At 41.4% G+C, this 18,931-nt stretch overlaps 1 protein-coding gene across 1 annotated transcript; it reads left to right on the forward strand.

The window, feature by feature from the left end:
* Positions 1 to 5,009: 5,009 nt before the first annotated feature.
* and1 (actinodin1) lies at positions 5,010 to 8,602 on the forward strand. Its single transcript, XM_051066935.1, has 5 exons — positions 5,010 to 5,017; positions 5,074 to 5,218; positions 5,937 to 6,350; positions 6,776 to 7,030; positions 7,140 to 8,602. Exons 1-5 carry the CDS (start codon positions 5,010 to 5,012, stop codon positions 8,157 to 8,159), a joined length of 1,842 nt encoding a protein of 613 aa, XP_050922892.1. The 3' UTR covers positions 8,160 to 8,602.
* Positions 8,603 to 18,931: the final 10,329 nt, after the last annotated feature.

Consider the following 18,931-nt stretch of genomic DNA (forward strand, 5'->3'; position numbering starts at 1 on the left):
CATAATTACATACGAGATACAGTGTTAACATGACCACTAAATGTTTGGTTGGAGCACGATGGGACAGGAAAGGGGCTGCAAAAAATGTGGAAATGCTAAAAAAAAAAATACAGAGCAAATAAAGGATTCAGGTGGAGGCTCCAGCAGTAAAATGGTTTGTCGACAGGTCAGCAGTAAGACAGTCAATATCTGTAGAGATTCAGTCAGCTATCATGAAAAGGGAAAATGAAAAAGATGTGATTTGACTTGTAAGATTAGAATCACGTCTCATGTGTCTCACCTGTCTGTCAAATGAGCTGTGGAGTTTTTGTATCATCAGTTCTGATTTTCCCCTGAGACGATGCAGGCCCACATAAACCAGCTGTATGTGTAGGTAAAAGACAAGACCAAGGAATAAGATGTCTGAATTTTTGCAGTCTTGTATTTACATCACATGTTTACATGAGAATTGTACACATATTACAGAAACAGGAAAACAATTCTAAAAAGTTACACTCCATGGCCAAAAGTATGCAGGGATTTGCTCCTATTCAGCCTCAAGAGCATTAAAGAAGTAGGGTACTGATGGTGGGCGATAAAACAGTGTTCCTGTTCATCCCAGAGGCGTTGGATGAGGTTGAGGTCAGAGCTCTGTGTAGGCCAGACACTGGACTTCACTCTGTGTACAGGGGTACTGTCACGTTTCCCTTAGTTAGAACTAATGACTGTGCTTTAACAATAAGCCTCAGTGTACATACAATAGGGACATACAGAGGTATAGTCTTTATGCTGAATTGAACACTGGCATAACAGACAGGTGGCAGCTATTTTCAGAAATTTAAAAATAGAATAATTGTGTCTTCTCTCCAAAGTACAATAAAATAATATTTAAAAACTGATTTTGTCCTCAAAAAATATGATTTATTTTGAGTTAAATTACCTTTGATGTAAAAAAGTGAAAAATCACAATTTCTCCATAAACTAATAAAATCTCATTAACCAGCCTGATTGCTATAACTGAATCACAGGCCAGTCAGATGTACAGATGTTGCATCATGCATTACAGCTATACGACTTTAGTGTAGAGACACTAAAATCACTGCCAGTTTGTCTTACAAGGCTGGCATGCCTGAACACAGTTAAAGTGAGGAGGAAACTGTAGATTATCAAATTCCTCATGTGTAGACCAGCTGTCCCTGTGTGTTCAGGTTTAGACAGAAGCTGTGGTTTAGGCCTCACTGAGGTCTCTGAGAAGTGCTTATGTGGCACCTCAGCTCCCCTTCATTATTTCCTCATGTTTTCTCTCTTCTGTCCCCTCTTCTATCTTTCTGTTACTTACTTCAGAGTCATTGCTGCATCCCCAGACCAGATCCAGAGTTGGATTTCTAACCTTAAATGTGAATCAGAATTAAAAAGCATGTTTGTTAAATGAAAAAAAAGTCACTTGGGGCAACTTCTCTCTTCTCTCCATTTCTCCACGTCTCCATCTCTACTTAAAACCCTCCCTCCCTCTCTCCTTTCCTGTTCTTAATTACGGTGCCTGCGATTGGTCCAGAATTTCTGAAAGTGCAGCCAATAAGGTGTCTTGTTGAAGTGGCCCTTGACCCCCTCAGGTGCTCCCTGTGTGCGTTTTTCTGTGCGAGTGTTAATTAATACTTGTGTGTGTGGTTTGTGTGTGTCAGAGATGACGGGCCTGGTTTAAAACCGTGCAGGATCCCTTCGTCAGGGCAGTCTGAGAGACCGGCCGCTGGGACAGGGTGCAACAGGATATCACCAACACACACACACAACACACACGCTTAGTGTTTGAGCCCAGGTGGACAGAGTCATCTCGCTTTCAACATCTGGATCTGCAGGCCGACACACCAATAAGACAACCACAGGGTAAGACACCAAAAACAAACCGCGTGTTTACACTGGTAGATTTAGGTACTTACCCAGGGACTCAAGTTCAGGTTGAAATCAAGTTTGGCTGCTCAACAACACCTGGTTCTGTTTTTACCATGACAAACCAGCCAGAACATGTTTGTTCAAAGCCTCCAAACTTTGAGTTCACTTCCAAACTGCAGGGGTCACTACAACAGCTCTCCAGGTGAAAACTAGCTCAGTCTTGGGTCTCAGGTTGTGATTGGAGTGTGAATTTAACACCTTCCAACAGCGCTTCATAAGGTTTGTAGGTTTGTCTGTGCTACTGACCACTTTGAGCTCCTGCTTTAAAGATGCAGCTGTATGAAGAAAATAGCTCAACTAGTGGATAAAAATGTGATTTTGCTTCCTTGGCTGGATGAACCAATAGATATTTGAGTGTACTGGAAATAAAGCATAATTTTGAATATTTGATATTTGTGCCTTTGGTGTCAGCAGGTGAGGAGAAGGTGTGAGAAGTCATGGCTGGGGAAGGAGAACCGGTTTCTCCGGTGTATTCATCACTGCTCTGCTGGCTGTGATGCTGCTGCCTGGTGAGTACAGTGGGGATCAGACATTGCATAAAGTCTCATAACCAGGCTCAGTATGTCAAAATATATGTCATACTGAACAGATACTGTGATATAATACGGAATTTACTGATTATTCGTGGCTGTCATGGTGCTTTACTGCAATAAGAGTAGAAACACCACTGTAAATCTGCTGGAGAGTTTAATTTAGGGCTGCAACTATGATTATTTACATTATCAACCAACTGATCGTTTTTTCAACTCACTGATTAAATCATTCCGTCAATAAAAGACAAAACAGCCAAAAAAAGTCCAACCCCAAAACTATTCAGTTTACAATCATATAAAACAGAGAAAAACTGAGAGGATGGCTGATATTTTTCTTCACATGACTTAATTTATTCAGCTATCAAATGACTCATTCAAGTGATGCATTGATGAAAATGTCAGCTATTTTAGCCAACCATTTTAGATGGTCATAATTTAGAACTTTTCCTTCCTCTCCTCCTACAGCATTTGATATTGTCAGCATCGAAAGTTGATGAACATTTTTTGAATTAGCTGCTTCATTTAGCTGGACACACACGATCACATAACACTGTAGAAAAAAAGGAGGAGGAGGTGTGTGTAGTGAGATTATAAAACACAAACAAACAGTAATTTCACACCATTCAAAATGACAACTGGTAAAGGATAATCACGGTGCTGATGATGATATTCACACTCCAGTATACATATTATAGTTTGTCTGCTTTTCAAAGCTACGCTGTTTAGAGTTGAGAAGAAACTAAATGCTGACTTCACAATCTTATCTCTGTAAAAATACAGAACATTGGCAGCAATTATGCAGCAGAATCACCTCTGTTAGTGTGTATTTGCCTTGGAAATATACACATCCTCCACCTAGTTACTTTTCTTTCTCTTCATCCACAAAATTATTCTCAACATATTACTCAACCTTAAGTTGTTCTGTTTGCCCTTACACCTCATAATTTATAAATACATTTTAGTTGACTTATAGCTTCACATTCTGCATCTCAAGGTTTTGTTTGTTAAGGCAATGGGTTAGCTGGAGTGCTGTGGGTTTCTGCCCATCACCAGTTCATGGACTTGGACTCACTAATACCTATCCTTGCTAACAGTGGTTGTAACTCAACTTCATATATCATAATCTGGCTGTCTGATGTAGCCTGTAATGTCCATATATCATCTTATGGACAGTGGCTCCTCCACCACCTGTTTCTACTTTGACTGGTATATTTACAAAGCTACAAGGCAGCTGCAGGTCTCGTCTTTCCATTTAAAATGTTTTTTTTTTTTTAAATTGTGCCGTCCAAAAGGGAAAAGAACAGTTGTAGTAGTAGGGGGAGTTTTTCTTTCATCGTTCCTGGTCCTGTAAAAAATTAGTACCTGTCAGCATCACCTCCTCCTCTGCCCTCTTAAAGCTCAGCTGTTTCCAGATGTGCCAGCCACTTTTTTATTTTATTTTACAGGCTTGTAAAAAACAATACAGCGGATACACTGAGGCAGCAACATTTAGCCCACCCCCTCCACCACATCAGGTCACCTTCACTTCCCCTTCTTTATTTAATTCTTTCTTAATTCTTTGCAGATTCATACATTTTTCTTCTGTGACCTTACACACCACAGTGCACATCTCCCTGTGTACTCCATCAGAGATGATGAAACTCTCTTTTTTTAAATCAGGAGATGTTTTTCTACTTCCGACACGCTCTATGTAACCCTGAATTATCCCCTCTGGATCTCTCCTTTAAAGCTCTCATCTGTTCCCCCTCTTATTCTTCCTCCCTGTCCCCCCCCCCCGTAAGGCATTAACACCTTTTTCCTGAGGAGATGAAAGGAACCAGCAGCAGAGCTGAATCCTCTGTTCCCCCAGCTGCATGGGGTCAAACGGCACACATGTGTGTATGGGCTCAGACACACACAAAGTGCACACACAGCACTTTGAAAACGCAGCGTGGGGTTTGCTGTTACAGGCTTACCTATAAAATCTACAAAGAGCTGCAGTCACCAGTGCTTCAGGCAGAGCCAATTACCTCTGCCCTATTTAATGAATAATATCTGCCTTAAGTGTTTGAGGTTTATTGTCATATTATCACAAATGTATTACAGACATATTTCATAGTCAGACTAGATGGAGTAAGCAATTTCCAGGACTTAATCTTGACTTGACAGAAACGTCTTGATAAATCTGTTTTTGCTTTTCTTTCTTCATCAGCATTCTTGTCTGCTGGACCAATTGGGCAAAAGGCCAAAGGAGATGGTAAATATGTGTTTTTTTGCCTTAGCAGACAGTTACACAGGGTTTCTAAAAAGTAAACAGCGGCAATTTGCCAGGGGTGAAAGACCATGAAAGCTATTAATGAGTCCATGAGGGGTGTGTGATTGAAATGTAACACCCAAATTCATCACTACACCTCACCTCACTTCAATGTAGCATCAACGCTTAACCTTATGATTGATATCTAAGATAATATGATAGCTTAAGGATACCTAACCTCAAAATGTAACAAGTTTGAATCCTTGAATATCTTGTCATAAAGTTTAAAAGTCACTTGGAAATCCTTGACTTTGATGTCCAAGTGAGTTTGGAGGCTCTGGATCAGCGTGCCTTTCCCTTTTCTTTCCTGCTCCTCAGTGGGAGAGAGCATCCAGGAGAGGCTGCTGCTGCAGCGTTACACAGGAGGCTGATCCGCAACCGCAGGAACATCAGCTGGTACAAACAGCACTCTGACTTCTGGGGCTGGTACAAGTACTTCACTGACAATGGCAACCAGGAGGCAGTGAGTGAACACACACCCACCCACAATAAACTCTATTATCACTTGACATTTTTAACATTTGGTGTTTTATGAAATTCTTAAGGTGATACGCCACCTAAAGTCTGTGTTTTTAGTATCACACATCACCACTCTTCCCTTGTAGGCTTGAAAAGTAACTCTTTCCGATATCAGAGAGGTCACAATAGATTTCTGATCCTAAGTTTTAAAGTTGCGATTTATAGAAATGATGGGTCAAATTATATGTCGAATGAGAGAATCACAGGTAATAATCATCAGACTCTGCTGTTCCATTACATTTAGCTCTATCAATTTTAGCAATTTGGCATTTTTAAGCTGATTGTTTTGGTTTTTTACAACGCACAACTAGTGTCGTTTTTCGACACAGCTGGCAGCAGCTTTGTGCCACAAAGGCTTTGAATCAGCTTTAAATCCATTTCCCCACCTGTGCTTTCAGTATGTTCAAAACAATCATCCACATAATGATATGTATGGTAAATAAACTGAGCATTATGGCCATCCAGTGGAATGCTTGCGGAAGGATTGCTTTGATAGGTTTGTACTGATGTTTCCATACTTTTCCACTATGAAGAGAGACATTTAAAAGCCAAAAAGAATTTGGGTATAACTTCAAAGTCTGTTCTTTGTTATTGCCTAAAATGTGTCCACAGTGGTAGCTAAATCAACTCCCCAGTAAAGCATACCTCTCATCCCCTCTCAGGTTCAGGAGATGGACCGTATCTACCTTGCCTACCTCCAGAACAAAAACCGTGCTGAGGGACGTCGCTCCTACAAGGCCTACCTGCGCCACCTGGGGGACATCTACAAGTCCTGTGCCGATTCTGATGACCCTAACTGTGTGGCTTCCTACACCAGCAGGCCCAAACCTAAACCTGAACCTCCTAAACCTGCACCAGTAAAAACTTGTGATCCGACCAAGGATGCTTACTGCCTGTATGCTGCTTTGGTCCAGGGCAAGAGCCCCTACCTGCCCCTGGTGCTCCCAGTTGCCACCCCTGCCCCAGCACCAGTCAAGGCCCCAGCTCCTCTGTATGTCCGCTCTGCTGCCCCAGCAAAGGATCCACAGTCTGGATATTACTACTACGCTCCATCCGCAACACCTTTCCTTTCCAAGGTAGGCCTGGCAGTGTTGGTCATCGTACATCACTCCAGGTTACTGACAAATATAATATTTGGTACATAGCATGCCAAGAAATGCAATTCTTAGCAATTTGAATGCAAATCACATTATATTCATTATTTGGCTGTTAAATTGATCAAGTGTTTCTCAAAACCAGTGCCCCCTTGTGGTAGTTCTGAAGGAGACGCAGTGGCAGTATCCCTCTTCCAATTGATTCAATACTGAGAATGAAGGGCATAACAACACCCTACTGTACATGTTTTCACCTGGATTGTCCTGGATATATTTTTCCACAAAAATCCAAAATGTATAAATTGAAAGATAATATGGCATAAAAATCCATATACTGTAAGATGCAGCACTACACTCTCTAACTTGACACAATTGTATCACATCTGCCTCTATTTTTCACGCTTCAGGAGCAGAAGGCTGAGCTGTTGCGTATCTGCTCTGCTGATGATGTGGAATGTCTGCAGTACCATCTGAGAGCTGCCTTTGGGTACACACCCTCCGCCGGGCCCCTGCCTTCCTACGCCCACCTCGGTTGTGATCCCAAGAAAGACCCCACCTGCAAACCCAAACTGGTGCAGAAAGCCCCCTCTGGTCTCTACCTGCAGTACCCTGGCTGTGATCCACTCAGGGATCCCTTCTGTGCCTATGCTGCCTCCCTTGCAGTACGTTTCATGTATACATAGGAGGATAGATTTACTAACTAGGTCTTATAGATTTTAGTGTGTGCTTTCTGTTTTTTTATGATGGAAGTTGTTTTGTCTGTCCCTCCAGGCGCCCCGTGCCCCTAACCCCCCTGCACCTGCTGGGCCTGGATCCTGCAACCCTCTTTTTGAAGACGGCTGTAACCCTCTTACTGCCACCAAATTTGCCACTCCCCCAGAGGCGTACAATACCGAGGAGACAGATGAGGCTGCTGCCATTCGTGCTGCCCCTCCTCCTACTGAGCAGAACAACGACCCCTATGCCATGTTCAGGAATCCTTATGCTCAAGCTAATAGGGTTACTGATCCTTACGCTATGTACCGCCAGGCCAGTGCCCCAGCTTCTCCTCCAGCTGCTGACCCATATGCCATGCTCCGCCGATACATGACCCAAGCTCAAGTTAATGACCCATACGCTCCACGCATGGAGGCTGCTCCAGAGTCTGACCCCAATGATCCTTTCTCTGCAATCCGCGAGGCTGCTGCTGCCATGCATCGCCGCGGTCCTCCCACACCAAGGCAGCAGTACCCTTTTTCTGGTTCCAATTATGAAGAACCTGCTCAGGAGGAGCGCCACCCTCTGGGACCCCCAGGTAAAACCAAGGAGGGCTATGACTGCTTCATCGGCTACGACCGTGAATGCTTCCCTGTGAAGCCTGAGAAGCCTCGTTCTGGGGTTCATCGCCACATCCCCTACCCTGCTGAGGCCTATGAGCCCCACCTGAATGCTGACGGCACAAGAAACGGAGTTCTGGAGCCTGCCAACCCACACTGTGACCCCGAATATGATCCTGACTGCCGCCTACGTCGATACAAGCCTGAGCAGGCCCATGCCGAGGCCCAGCCCGAACATCACACCGAGGAGGACCATGGCCAGGGGGCAGCAGAGAGCGAACAGCAGCCAGAGCAGCAGGAGCAGGATCAGTACGAGGCAGAGCCGTACCAGAGTGGCCAGGAGGAGCCTCACATGTCCTACCAGCCACTCTCACAGGGTATGCCCAGCCTGCAGGACATACTGAGGCGCTACGGAGACCAGTACCCTGAGCAGGATGATCACAGAGCTTATGCAGATGACTACCGCAAGAAATAAATATGCAAACGCACTCATGCATGCAGATGGACATGAATACACAGTCCCGTGCGTTCTTGTAGCTTAGCCCATGACTGCCTTGTGCAGTGCACAACCAGTCCAAACTGGACCAGATATGGGACACATGAGAAGTTGATGGACCCAATGAGCGAGTACATGCACGAACATCCACACATAGCCTCCAGCTGTAGGAGCATGCTCAGAAAGCTGAATGTGTTCCAGCAATGTTTTCATCTCTTTAGCTGCTTCAGATCTGTTGCTTTGGCCTGTTGCTTTCCAGCTTCAAACCTCCTCAATCCACTCAAATGTGTAATGACGCTTGACGCTTCGCTTCACTTCTGTATCTATGCATCTCACATTTTTTACAATTTGTTTGTTGCTTTTTGTCAGTGATAGATTATGTAAAGTTTTTTTTTCATTTTGAATGTTCTAATAAAAAGCTCTAGAAAGCTGTTTTTGCATCATTTACTCAATCTTGACATTTGACTCAACTTGATGACTTGACCATAATTGTCCACTGATATGACATGTTACAACTGACTTACAATACTTAAAACAAATTTTGTTTGCATGCAACTGTGGCATGAGACGGATTGAATGACATCTAATATGGGTCTAAGCCAAAAAATGTCAAATTCTACAGCAGCTAATGCCATATTTTCATTAGCTCCTCCCTGCTTGCTAAATGCCAGTGTCTTTTAAACTCCACACCTCCAGTTTGTATTGCAGGATTTCTGCTACAAATTTGAAGTTCTCAAACGCCAGCTTAAAACTATTTTTAATGAAGCTTGAAGCTGAAAATAATGTGTTCTCACTTGATGAGGCTTCCTGCAGAGCAACATAAGAAAACATACCATTGTTTTCACAGGCAGAGTAGCACTCCCCCTTACTAGTAACCTGATGCATGTGTAAACGTAAAAAAAAAGATATCTTTTTTTTTTTTTTGCAGAAACAGGCTTCTGCAAAATGTTCGGTCATATCACTGCAAAAAATATACAACATACAAGTTCACCAAAAAGCACCAAAACAGTGTTGATGACATCCCTTTTGTCACGCAGAAAATGAGTTTTTGACACTACAATGATACATACATACAAGACTTTAATAAAAACAAAATTTAAAAAAACTTTGATTCATTAGTTGAAAAATGCCAAAAGTGTCTGAACAAGGTATTCAAACAGGATGAATGTTTGGATCCCTTCTCCATTCAAGGTTTCCCATTGTGATGTCAGAAATGAAGTCGATTTTTAGGTTGGCATGTCAGCCAAGTCAAACAACACCTGAACTTCCACTGATGACTCCACAGATTGTTTGTGAAAGGGATTTCTCTGCCCCTCTGCTCTTGTCTTGCCCTCATCTGACTTCATGTGTTGAGTTGATGACTGAGTTGCTAATTTAGTTTACAGTCAGGAAGGTGTGGTAAGACAGCAAGACGCAGAGCTGAAATACTGGTAATACTTTTTTTTTTAGAGATGCATGTATCAGTATTTACCTGATCGCCCTTTACTTGAATTATACTGGGTGTATATGTCAGGAGCAGGGAGCAGCTGCACATAGAAAAATTAATTTACTGGGATGACTAATAGAAAGACCTGTACATTTGACAGTGAAATCACTTATACTTACTGTGATCTCAGTTTTAATTATAAAACATTCCCGTTGCTCTGAGTTTTGTCATGCACTGAATAAGCCTGTACTGTCAAGCAGGATCACAGAGCTGCCTTTTAATTAGAGTACTCATTTACCGTAAATCCTGTGGAAAGTTTAACTGACAAACTTTATATAAACAAGTAGGCAAGTAGGCAGGAGTAGAATAACAAGCTGTTAGGACGCAAGTCTTCTATTCCATTTTCTAACATAGAGGAAACGCATTTGCAGAAATGCCAGCCCAACCTTTAGAGTGGTTGAGATGAAGACATTCAAAAAAGTCAAATCTCATAGCAAATGACCTTCTAAATGATTAAAGATAAAAAAAAAAAAAAGTTTGAAAACAGCTCAAAAGTTTTTAAGACAACATGTGCTTCTCAAATGATGGAAACATTCCGGTTCTTAGACAGCTGAGGAAAGAGAAGAAAAATGTTTGTTTTTTTTCTTAACACCAGTATCTGGAGATCTTGTCTGATACAGTCTCTCTCAGGAGATACATTCAAAAAGACTGAAATACTGTGGAGGTATCCAGTAGTGCTGAATGGAGGGAAATAATTTACCTTTTTAGGTACTGGGTCAAATATTCATAAACTCTTAATACTTAAGAAGAATAATTACTGTGGAAGTACCAGCAGTAACAATGTTTACTACAGTGAGATTCATTTTTAATGGAGTACACAAAATACATTTTGTTGTCTGACTATGTATTTCAATGTATTCATGATCCATTGGTTGTTCTTACTAATGCAGAGTTTTGTTGTTGTTAGATCATAACAAAATAAAACAATTACTTTGCAAGTGATTTTTTCCTTCAACTTTCTAGCTGTAATGTCTGCTGCAGCATTCAGCCTGTCTGAACTAACCTCAACCTGTAAACTTGCCCGTGGACTTTTTCTATCGGGTCAAATCATTTATGCTGTGCACTGACAACATGTCCATTACATGTTTGTTTAATTACACTGAATGATGATGTCTTTGGCTGGTGTGGCACATGTTTTATTTTCAGGCACCAAGTCAGATTTATCAGAGCTTTCAGATAAATCTGAGTTTCCCAGCACTCAGCACTCAGCCCCTTGGCACTGTCATGCCAAGGAGTTACCATAAATTTGCTCTGACAAAATTTCTACTGAAAGTGAGCTCATGACTGCAGGTTATTGATTTGCCCCCTTTCTGTTCACAGGGCTGGTTATTGTCTGTCTTCTTCCCTGTCTTTTATCTGATTTTTCCTCCAAAGGATATTGTGTCTCTATGAAATTAGCTGGCTGATTTTATCTGAAAATGCACGAGTGCCTGCAGTTTATCTTGGAAATGTAAGAAAGTGACTGCAGACAAAAACTGTTCAGGGAGTTTTATCACACCAGATTAAAGTCTTAAACTCCACTGGACATTATCAGCGGCCAGCTTCAGCTCCACCCTTTCTTATTATCAGTGACTCATGTTAATGTCACTGACCTTAAGTTACTGGCTGCTGTAACCTAATATATTGGCTATATCAATATGAACCTAATATAGTAATACAGTTATATCAGTTATGAGAATTCATGATTTGTATGACTTGCAAACAAAGACTGCTGACAGTTAGGTGTCCCTGCGTTCAATTGTGAAGCAGGCACTTAGCTTAGCATTATGCCTAGAAAAAAAAATCACCTTCCAGCACCTCTGCACTGCTGCTACCAATATAAAGAAATGTACGGCCTCTGAGTTACATTTGTTTTCTACAGTTGCCTAGACTACCTATTTGTTTACAGACACAAGCTAGCTGCTAATGCTAACTAACCCACAACAGTAGGCTGAAGTAGAGAAGGATAGCACACATCCATTGTAGGAACATTAGCAACAGAATATTTTATTAACCAGTTAAAACGTTGGAAGCAGCTACAACATCAAAAATTCCAGTTCCCAGAACAAACAGGAAACAAGAGATTTCACCCATAGAATTATGTATTAAACAGATAATTGGGAAATTTGGCTACTGAAGAATAGCAAACAAAAAGGAACTAATTAGACCAGGCCACTGTGACTACCTGGGGAAAAATTAAATGTAATGTAAACATAAATTCTGTGACTGTGCACAGTAGTTACTGCTGACACTAATAGAGCAGGTCTGACAGTGATTTGTGGAGCATGTGTTTCCTTTAGGAGGCAGAGAAAGAAATAAAACACAGCGCTGTAAAAAAAAAAAAAAAAAAAAAAAAAAAAAAGTACAAGGGCCTGCATCTTTACTTCTGTGCTCAGACTCCTGCAGGGCAAAAGGTAATAAAATGGGAAAAAAATCAAAGAGAAGACAGCATGACACAAACTCCATCCGAGTGAATGAAGAAGTGAGTGATGGCATGTGTCTCATCTGTTTGAGTGAGTGACAGAAAGATCCTCACTCCTAATTATATCCGAGTCAGTCTGCCTCCAGCTGCTGACAAAGTCATACCCCCTGCACTGTCTTACACACACACACGCACACACACTAAAGCTGGGACTCCCTCTTGTGGTAGCTGACATGCAGGGGAGGACGGGGAGGACGTCAGTCACTCCTGATGTTGTCAACAGGAGTCAAAGCTGATTATTTGTTAAAGACTAATAATAGATCACACTGTCAAACTAATTACTGTACAGCCTTTACACCTCTGTCTTGTTAGCTGGAGAAAGATACATCATTTACAACAAGACATTTAACACTATTAGATATCATGTTGCCTGGATTTGGGAAATGGAGTGAATACTCAAACTCATTGTTAAATCATCTCTGTTTGTGTATGTGTGTGTGTGTGTGTGTGTATATATATATATATATATATATATATGTGTGTGTGTGTGTATACACACACACATATATATATATATATGTATTAATTTATCAAATGATATAGACCCAATCAATACAGACTAATCCTGGGCCTTGTGGGTCCCCTGGGTAATTGTCTAACTTGGCCAGCTTTGGGATTTGGGCATTAGTCACACTAATCTGACAACACTGTGTTGATGCTACCTGTGTGCTTTAACAAAGTATAATAATACCAACTTGTGTGTTGTATCATGGCATTTGCAGAAATAAGATATGATCTAGAGACATGAAAAACATCAAAAAGCAAAACAGTAATTAACAGAAGCAGACACTAAAAGTTGTGTAACATAACCAAAGTGCAGCAGCGAATCACTTCAGAGTAATATTCACAGGCTAACAAGCTCTAAATTGATTGGGACTGGTACATGAATGATTCCAGCAGCTGGCACCAGCAGCTGCCGAGTCAAGATGAGTACACATACTGAACAGTCTCAACACTTTACATAATGCACACCTAGAGATGATTCACAAGCGTGATGTGTCACCTAAAATAAAAGGTGTCACTTCCATCACCTTGTGCTCAGAGATGGCAGCTGCTACCAGGTGGGGGGTCCACCTCTGCTCTTATTTCCAATTACTGAAAGAGTCCAAGAACAAGTTAACGAAACAGAGGAAGGGAAGAGGAGACTGACTTTAAAGGTTAAAAAACATTAAGGGTGGCGTGGAAAGGGTGGAAGGGAGAGAGGAAAAGTGACTTGATGATGAGAGGTGACAAAAAAAGAAACGCAGCAGGTGTCTCACTAAAAGGCCAAGCTCAGTGTCTGTGCAGAAATATTCCAGCGTGCGTCACCATTTGTAAAGATATCATGATTTGAAAGAGAAATGAAACAGTATTGAATAATCGCTCACCGCTTTTCCCCTTCTCTCTAAGTCAGAGAGGTATATATTTGTCATACAGAAACATACTGTGCTGTATCAACAGTGGTGGCTCGGTTTGTGTGCAAAGAGAAAAAGTCTCATGTTTTGGTCAGCAGTGGAGGTCCTTAAAGGTCAAACACAACCAAATGCCCTTTTAAATCCTGATTACATAAAGAGTTCCTCATTAGTCTGTCATGAAGACCATTACCAGTTTGACCTTGCTGAGAGATGGGCTTCCGTTTTCAGGTGTAAATCATTTTACTTTCGTTAAAATAAAGCACTTTTTTCATAGCAATCCATCCATTTGCTGCTAAAATATTTAGTCTGAACTCTGGTTTCAGGGCATGGTGGCAGGAGGTTAAGCAAGGTATTCCAGACGTCCCTCTCCACAGCAATGTTTTCCAGTTCCTCCCAGGGGATCCTGAGAAGTTCCCAGGCCAGATGAAATACATAATCTCTCTGGTTCTACACTGTTTCCTACCAGTTGGACATGTCTGATAAATCTCCAACTGGAGGCAGCCAGGAGGCATCCTAATCAAATGCCTGACCCACCTCAACTGGCTCCTTTCAACACAAAGGAACATGTAGCAGCTCTTCTCTGAGCTCCCTCCAGATGCCAGAGCTCCTAACTCTGTCTCTAAGGCTGAGCCCAGACACCCTACAAAGGACACTCATTTCAGCCACTTGTATCCACAGATAGTCACTAGGAAGCTGCCGAACTTATTTTTAGTATTAAAAAGTAATATATTTAGCAGTGTTGTTGAATTACCCTCTTCATAAACATGACATGGCATTCTGGCTTGCAGTCAATTGTTTTAATGTGAGCGACATTTATATTTGAGTAGAACTTATTTCATTGTGTGCTTTGATCAAATATTCTTAGTAAAGTAGCAACACTGCATGAAACACTATTGGATTTGCCTTGAAAATCCATGTCAAAGCTACATTATTGAAGAGCAACAAATCAGTCTTTAACAAATGAAAAACATCTGCAGCTGTGAGATTATTTCAGCTGTTTCTGATACAATATGACTCACTTATTTTCTTGTTTGGACAAAAGTAATTACTTCAGGTTGAGCTTGCTGAAATCTGAGACAAAAAATTAAATTAAAAAAAAAACTTGAGACATGGATGTGTGTGGGAGCCCCATGCTTGCATCATCGCTGTACATAGATTCCATTCACTCACGATCATAGTACAGGAGGTCAGAGGAACCCAGAGTCAGTGATTTTCGGAGGCAGATTTACACAGGCTCTACTGTATATCTGCAGGATTAGACTGAAGAAGAGTTCACAATATTAACATGAGGGGATTTGAGGGAAACTTTTACCTCTCTCTCCTTTGTTAACTTTCTAGCAGCCTGACTTTACCTTTGCTCTTGGACGAGGTCATGTGAGACCTGCAGAATCAGTGAAAATGTGATATTTTACTTGTGGACTAACTTTTGGTTGGCTGTGGTGAAACAGTAGATGTTGACACTGATAATATCTTAAGTATATTTTTTATTGTGATTTAAGTGAGATTTTTCAGCTAAAGGGCAGTTATACTAATTTTATCCCAGGACAGTGGCTGTTAGACCCCTGCTGTGGGAGGTTGAACACACTTATTTTTAGTAACTGTTTGACCCAAAACTGTCTCTCCAAACAAATGTAATGCTTTCATACTCGCAAATTTTTCTTGTACTGAATGTAGAAGGAGATTCTCCTTTTTTTGCAGTGTGGGCTTTTCTTGTTGAAGACATTGGATCTTTTCTCCCTCTGGTTCAGTCATCAAGGTTCTTCTTGTTCCCCAAGGAAACAGAAACTCTCTTAACAAGGATGAGGGAGAGAAAAATGGAGAGAAAGAGAGACAGACGCAAAAACAGAGATACATAGAGAGGGAGGTGGGATGAGGTTGTCTTATCATTGTGAGGCAGGGTCGCTCACAGACAAAAAACCATGACCTAATTTCATACTAAATTTACATGAAAATTACTATTAATTACTTAGAGATATTAGCCACATTGGAAACAATTCTACAATCCACATGCAGACATTATTATGTAAATGTAATTTGGCTTCTGTTCCCCGTGTGAGGTGTAGCATGCATGGTTCATCTGGTTGTTGGGGCTTGAAAAACAAACCAAGAAAGAAAGAGTTTGGGAGTTTTTTCAGGGCCAGATATTACACACACACACACACACACACTCACACACACTATCCTCTGTGTGTTTCTGTTTTGTCCCCATTTAAAAGTCTTCTGCTTTTGTTTCGTCCTCTTGTCGTTGTATAACTTGGTGATTAGTTGGATCCTGTGCCGCGCGTCGCTTGAGGGCCTCGGCTCTCAGAGGCGGCACGGAGCGGTCGCCGGGCGACAGCCGGCGACAGGTTGTCGTGGCAACCTTGGTGTGATAGATGTCCCCCCGCCTCCCGCTGTCGTCCACAGCGAAGCACTGGTGTTTATCTTGCTATCCTTCGCCGTGAGCACTCATTCATCATCTTGCTGCTCACAGGGGGCACATCCCTTGCTAACGTCTGATTAAATATTAATCACTTTTTTAAACACTGCCAGGTGTGTGCATTAATGTACAAAAGTGTGTGTGTGTCTTTGGTTTTTGTTCTCCTCTTTCAAGTCCAGTTTGGTAAAGACTGTTATCCATACTTGTTTCCATCTAGCAGAGAACAGTGGTAACATTTGCTCTGCTTCCCACTGTGTTTCCTTTTTTCCACATTTAATTACAGCAAAGTAATGGAACGCTCTGAAAATTAAATCTGAAGGGCCATGAAAGTGGAGCAGCCATTTGCTCAGTGTGACAAAGTCAGTTTTGATAAAATTTGTCTGAATATGTAAGCTCCGCGTGTCTCTGAAATATGTTGGTGCGTCGCTATGTATTCGTTTTCCAAACTTTCCATGTTTGGTCATGAAGCTGTGCCATCTGGAGCCACAATGCCTCAGGTTTATGTGTGTGTGTGTGTGTGTGTGTGTGTACATGAAGTGGAGAGCAGCTGTCTAAAACAGCAACAGATGGTTCCTCCTCCTCTCTCCTGAGGCCCTTAACATTTAACCCCTGATGGAGAGAGAACGTGGAGGAGAGAGATGCAAAACAGATTATTATTTAAACCTTTATGTGAGAGGGACAATAAGAGCATGAGTGTTCATTTGTGCAACATTTTTAATTAACTGTAGCCTTTTTATGAAGCCTTCAGACTTCAGTTTCATTCACTGATATTAATTCTATTACTAAAGACTAAGGCCCTATCTACCAACTTTCCCCAGGAACTAGGAAGCTTTGGAGGGACTTTGGGTTTCTGCTGCAGGGACCAGGGTCTAAATTAAGTATTGGGGAAAATATTTTTACTCCCAAGAAGTTCCTACTCTGAGTAGTTTTGAGGAACCTTTGGGATAGCCTTTTATTTCAGCCACCATTTTTAACGAATCTGTAACTGCACATACATTTTTCATTGTGCTTGAACACATCAACATGGAGTGAGAAAAGAAAGTATGTGACAGACAGACCAATGACAAAGTCCTGGCTTTACTGTGTATTTATGCTAAAGGGGATATGCAGAGGGGATTGTAAACAGTGACCCAGAATGACAAAGTACATACAAAAAATTTCCTGCAAGTTAAACAAACTTGCATTATTCAAACCATGAGACACTGAAAAGAGGAAATGAGGCAGGAGCTGGCCTTTCTTCAGCCTATGGCAGAAGAAACCAGATGCCAACAGAATAAGCTTTCACTTTAAGTTCATCTTTACAGTTCACATATAACAACAATCAAAATGGTGTCATTTTACGTCAGTTTGAAGTGAAATTCACTGAAACATGCATACATAAAGTTGAGGAGTGTATTGAATCATTGGCTGGAGTGAATGACAAATTGTCCTCATATATTCAAGCTGAAGTCTGCCTTGTTTTGGCCTTGTGCTTTGGGTTGTTGTCATGTGGAAATGTGAATCTTAACACCCACTCAAGTGCTGTAGAGATAGTTGTCTGCCCAGTCCCTGATGCAGAAAAGCATCACAACAACAGCATGATGCTACCACAGCATCAGGAATCACTGTAGAGATTGTCCAGGAAATGAGTGGGAGCTGTTTTTTGTCAGATGTACTGTAGTACTTGGCATTCAGGACAAAAAGTTTGATTTCTTGTTTCATTAAATGACAGAATCTTTTGGATCACTGTCATTTAAGTGCTTTGTGGAAAACCTCAGATGAGCTGTCATTGCTGTTTACTGAGAAGTGCCACAGACAGTTATCAGGCTTCTTCAGAGCTGAGGAAGCCTCTTGTATGGGAGATGAAATGTTTTTAAGTATCTACAAATGAGTCCAGTTGCCCTTGATTCAGCTGAGGGTCTGGATGGCTTAGCATCTCAACAGATACAGACCGTCGTCTTCCCATCACTGCAGAGGAAATCTTGTCTGAAAAGGTCACTTTCACATAGAAGTCATGACAATCTCATTAGGTTGGACCTGCTGCTATTTCTGTAATGACAACTACATCTTGGCAGATTTGACTGACTGAATGGGAAGTTTTGAAGTTTTTGCAAATTCACTAAACTCAAAAATGGTTCACCAAAAGTCTGGAAATTGTTCTGGTGCAGATATTGGATGAATGACTCTCCCTCCAGTCTGAGATTGGTAGTGAGTGTCCTGCAAATCACTACCAGGTATTAAAAGGTTTTTTTTTTTTAACATGGATATAATTGTCTACCACAGTGAGAGCTCTTCCATCCAATGTCCAAACAAGAGGAAAAACCAGCTGTTTTGAGGGCTGAGGACATTGCTCAGCACCTTGAATTCCCCAAAAATCACATTCCACTTTGAGAAGTGAGGAAGAATATTGTACAAACTACTTGGGAAGAAGCAAAATTAGTCTCTGACAGTTTTCCCCACAGGATCCATCACAGTCCAGCTGAGCCCAGGCTTGCCTTATCTTGTTCACCGTTTTTGTTTGCCAAGATGTTCACAGCTGGTAACCAGTAGTAAACTTATTCTCAGTTGTTGTTCAGAAAATGAGAAATGTATGCTGTGCTGCTGGTGGCTCTAAATAATGCAAAAATGTAAACATTGACTGAAAAGCAAAAAATACGTGAGACACAGACTTAGCTGTGAGAGGCCACATGGGTTTCCAGGTAGCCAATAAATATTCAGATTGCTTTCTTTCCTAGAAGCTTCATTGCTTAGTTTTTTTTTTCCACCGGCACTGTACCTTTTGTCTTTTTGTTCTTTCATATATTTTTACATTCCTGGAATCCTTGCCCATTTTTTATTATTGTTTGCCTCTTGAGCAACACCATACATTTTGTACCGCATTATTTCTGTGAATCCAAGCCACACTGTGCATCAACTCTCACACAAGGTTAAAAGGAAGTGATAATGGGATGCAAGGAGGCAGAGAGAGGGAGTGATTGCATTCAGGCAGGACCTTAAGAGGTCAAGGATATT

The sequence above is a fragment of the Lates calcarifer genome, linkage group LG24 (genome assembly GCF_001640805.2).
Source record: "Lates calcarifer isolate ASB-BC8 linkage group LG24, TLL_Latcal_v3, whole genome shotgun sequence".
In the NCBI taxonomy this organism is placed as follows: domain Eukaryota; kingdom Metazoa; phylum Chordata; class Actinopteri; family Centropomidae; genus Lates; species Lates calcarifer.

Bases quoted from the DNA above. Each gene is read 5' to 3' on its own strand.
- and1 (XM_051066935.1), top strand. The intron at 6,351-6,775 runs GTAGGCCTGGCA...TTCACGCTTCAG, and splicing joins CAACACCTTTCCTTTCCAAG to GAGCAGAAGGCTGAGCTGTT. The intron at 7,031-7,139 runs GTACGTTTCATG...CTGTCCCTCCAG, and splicing joins CCTATGCTGCCTCCCTTGCA to GCGCCCCGTGCCCCTAACCC.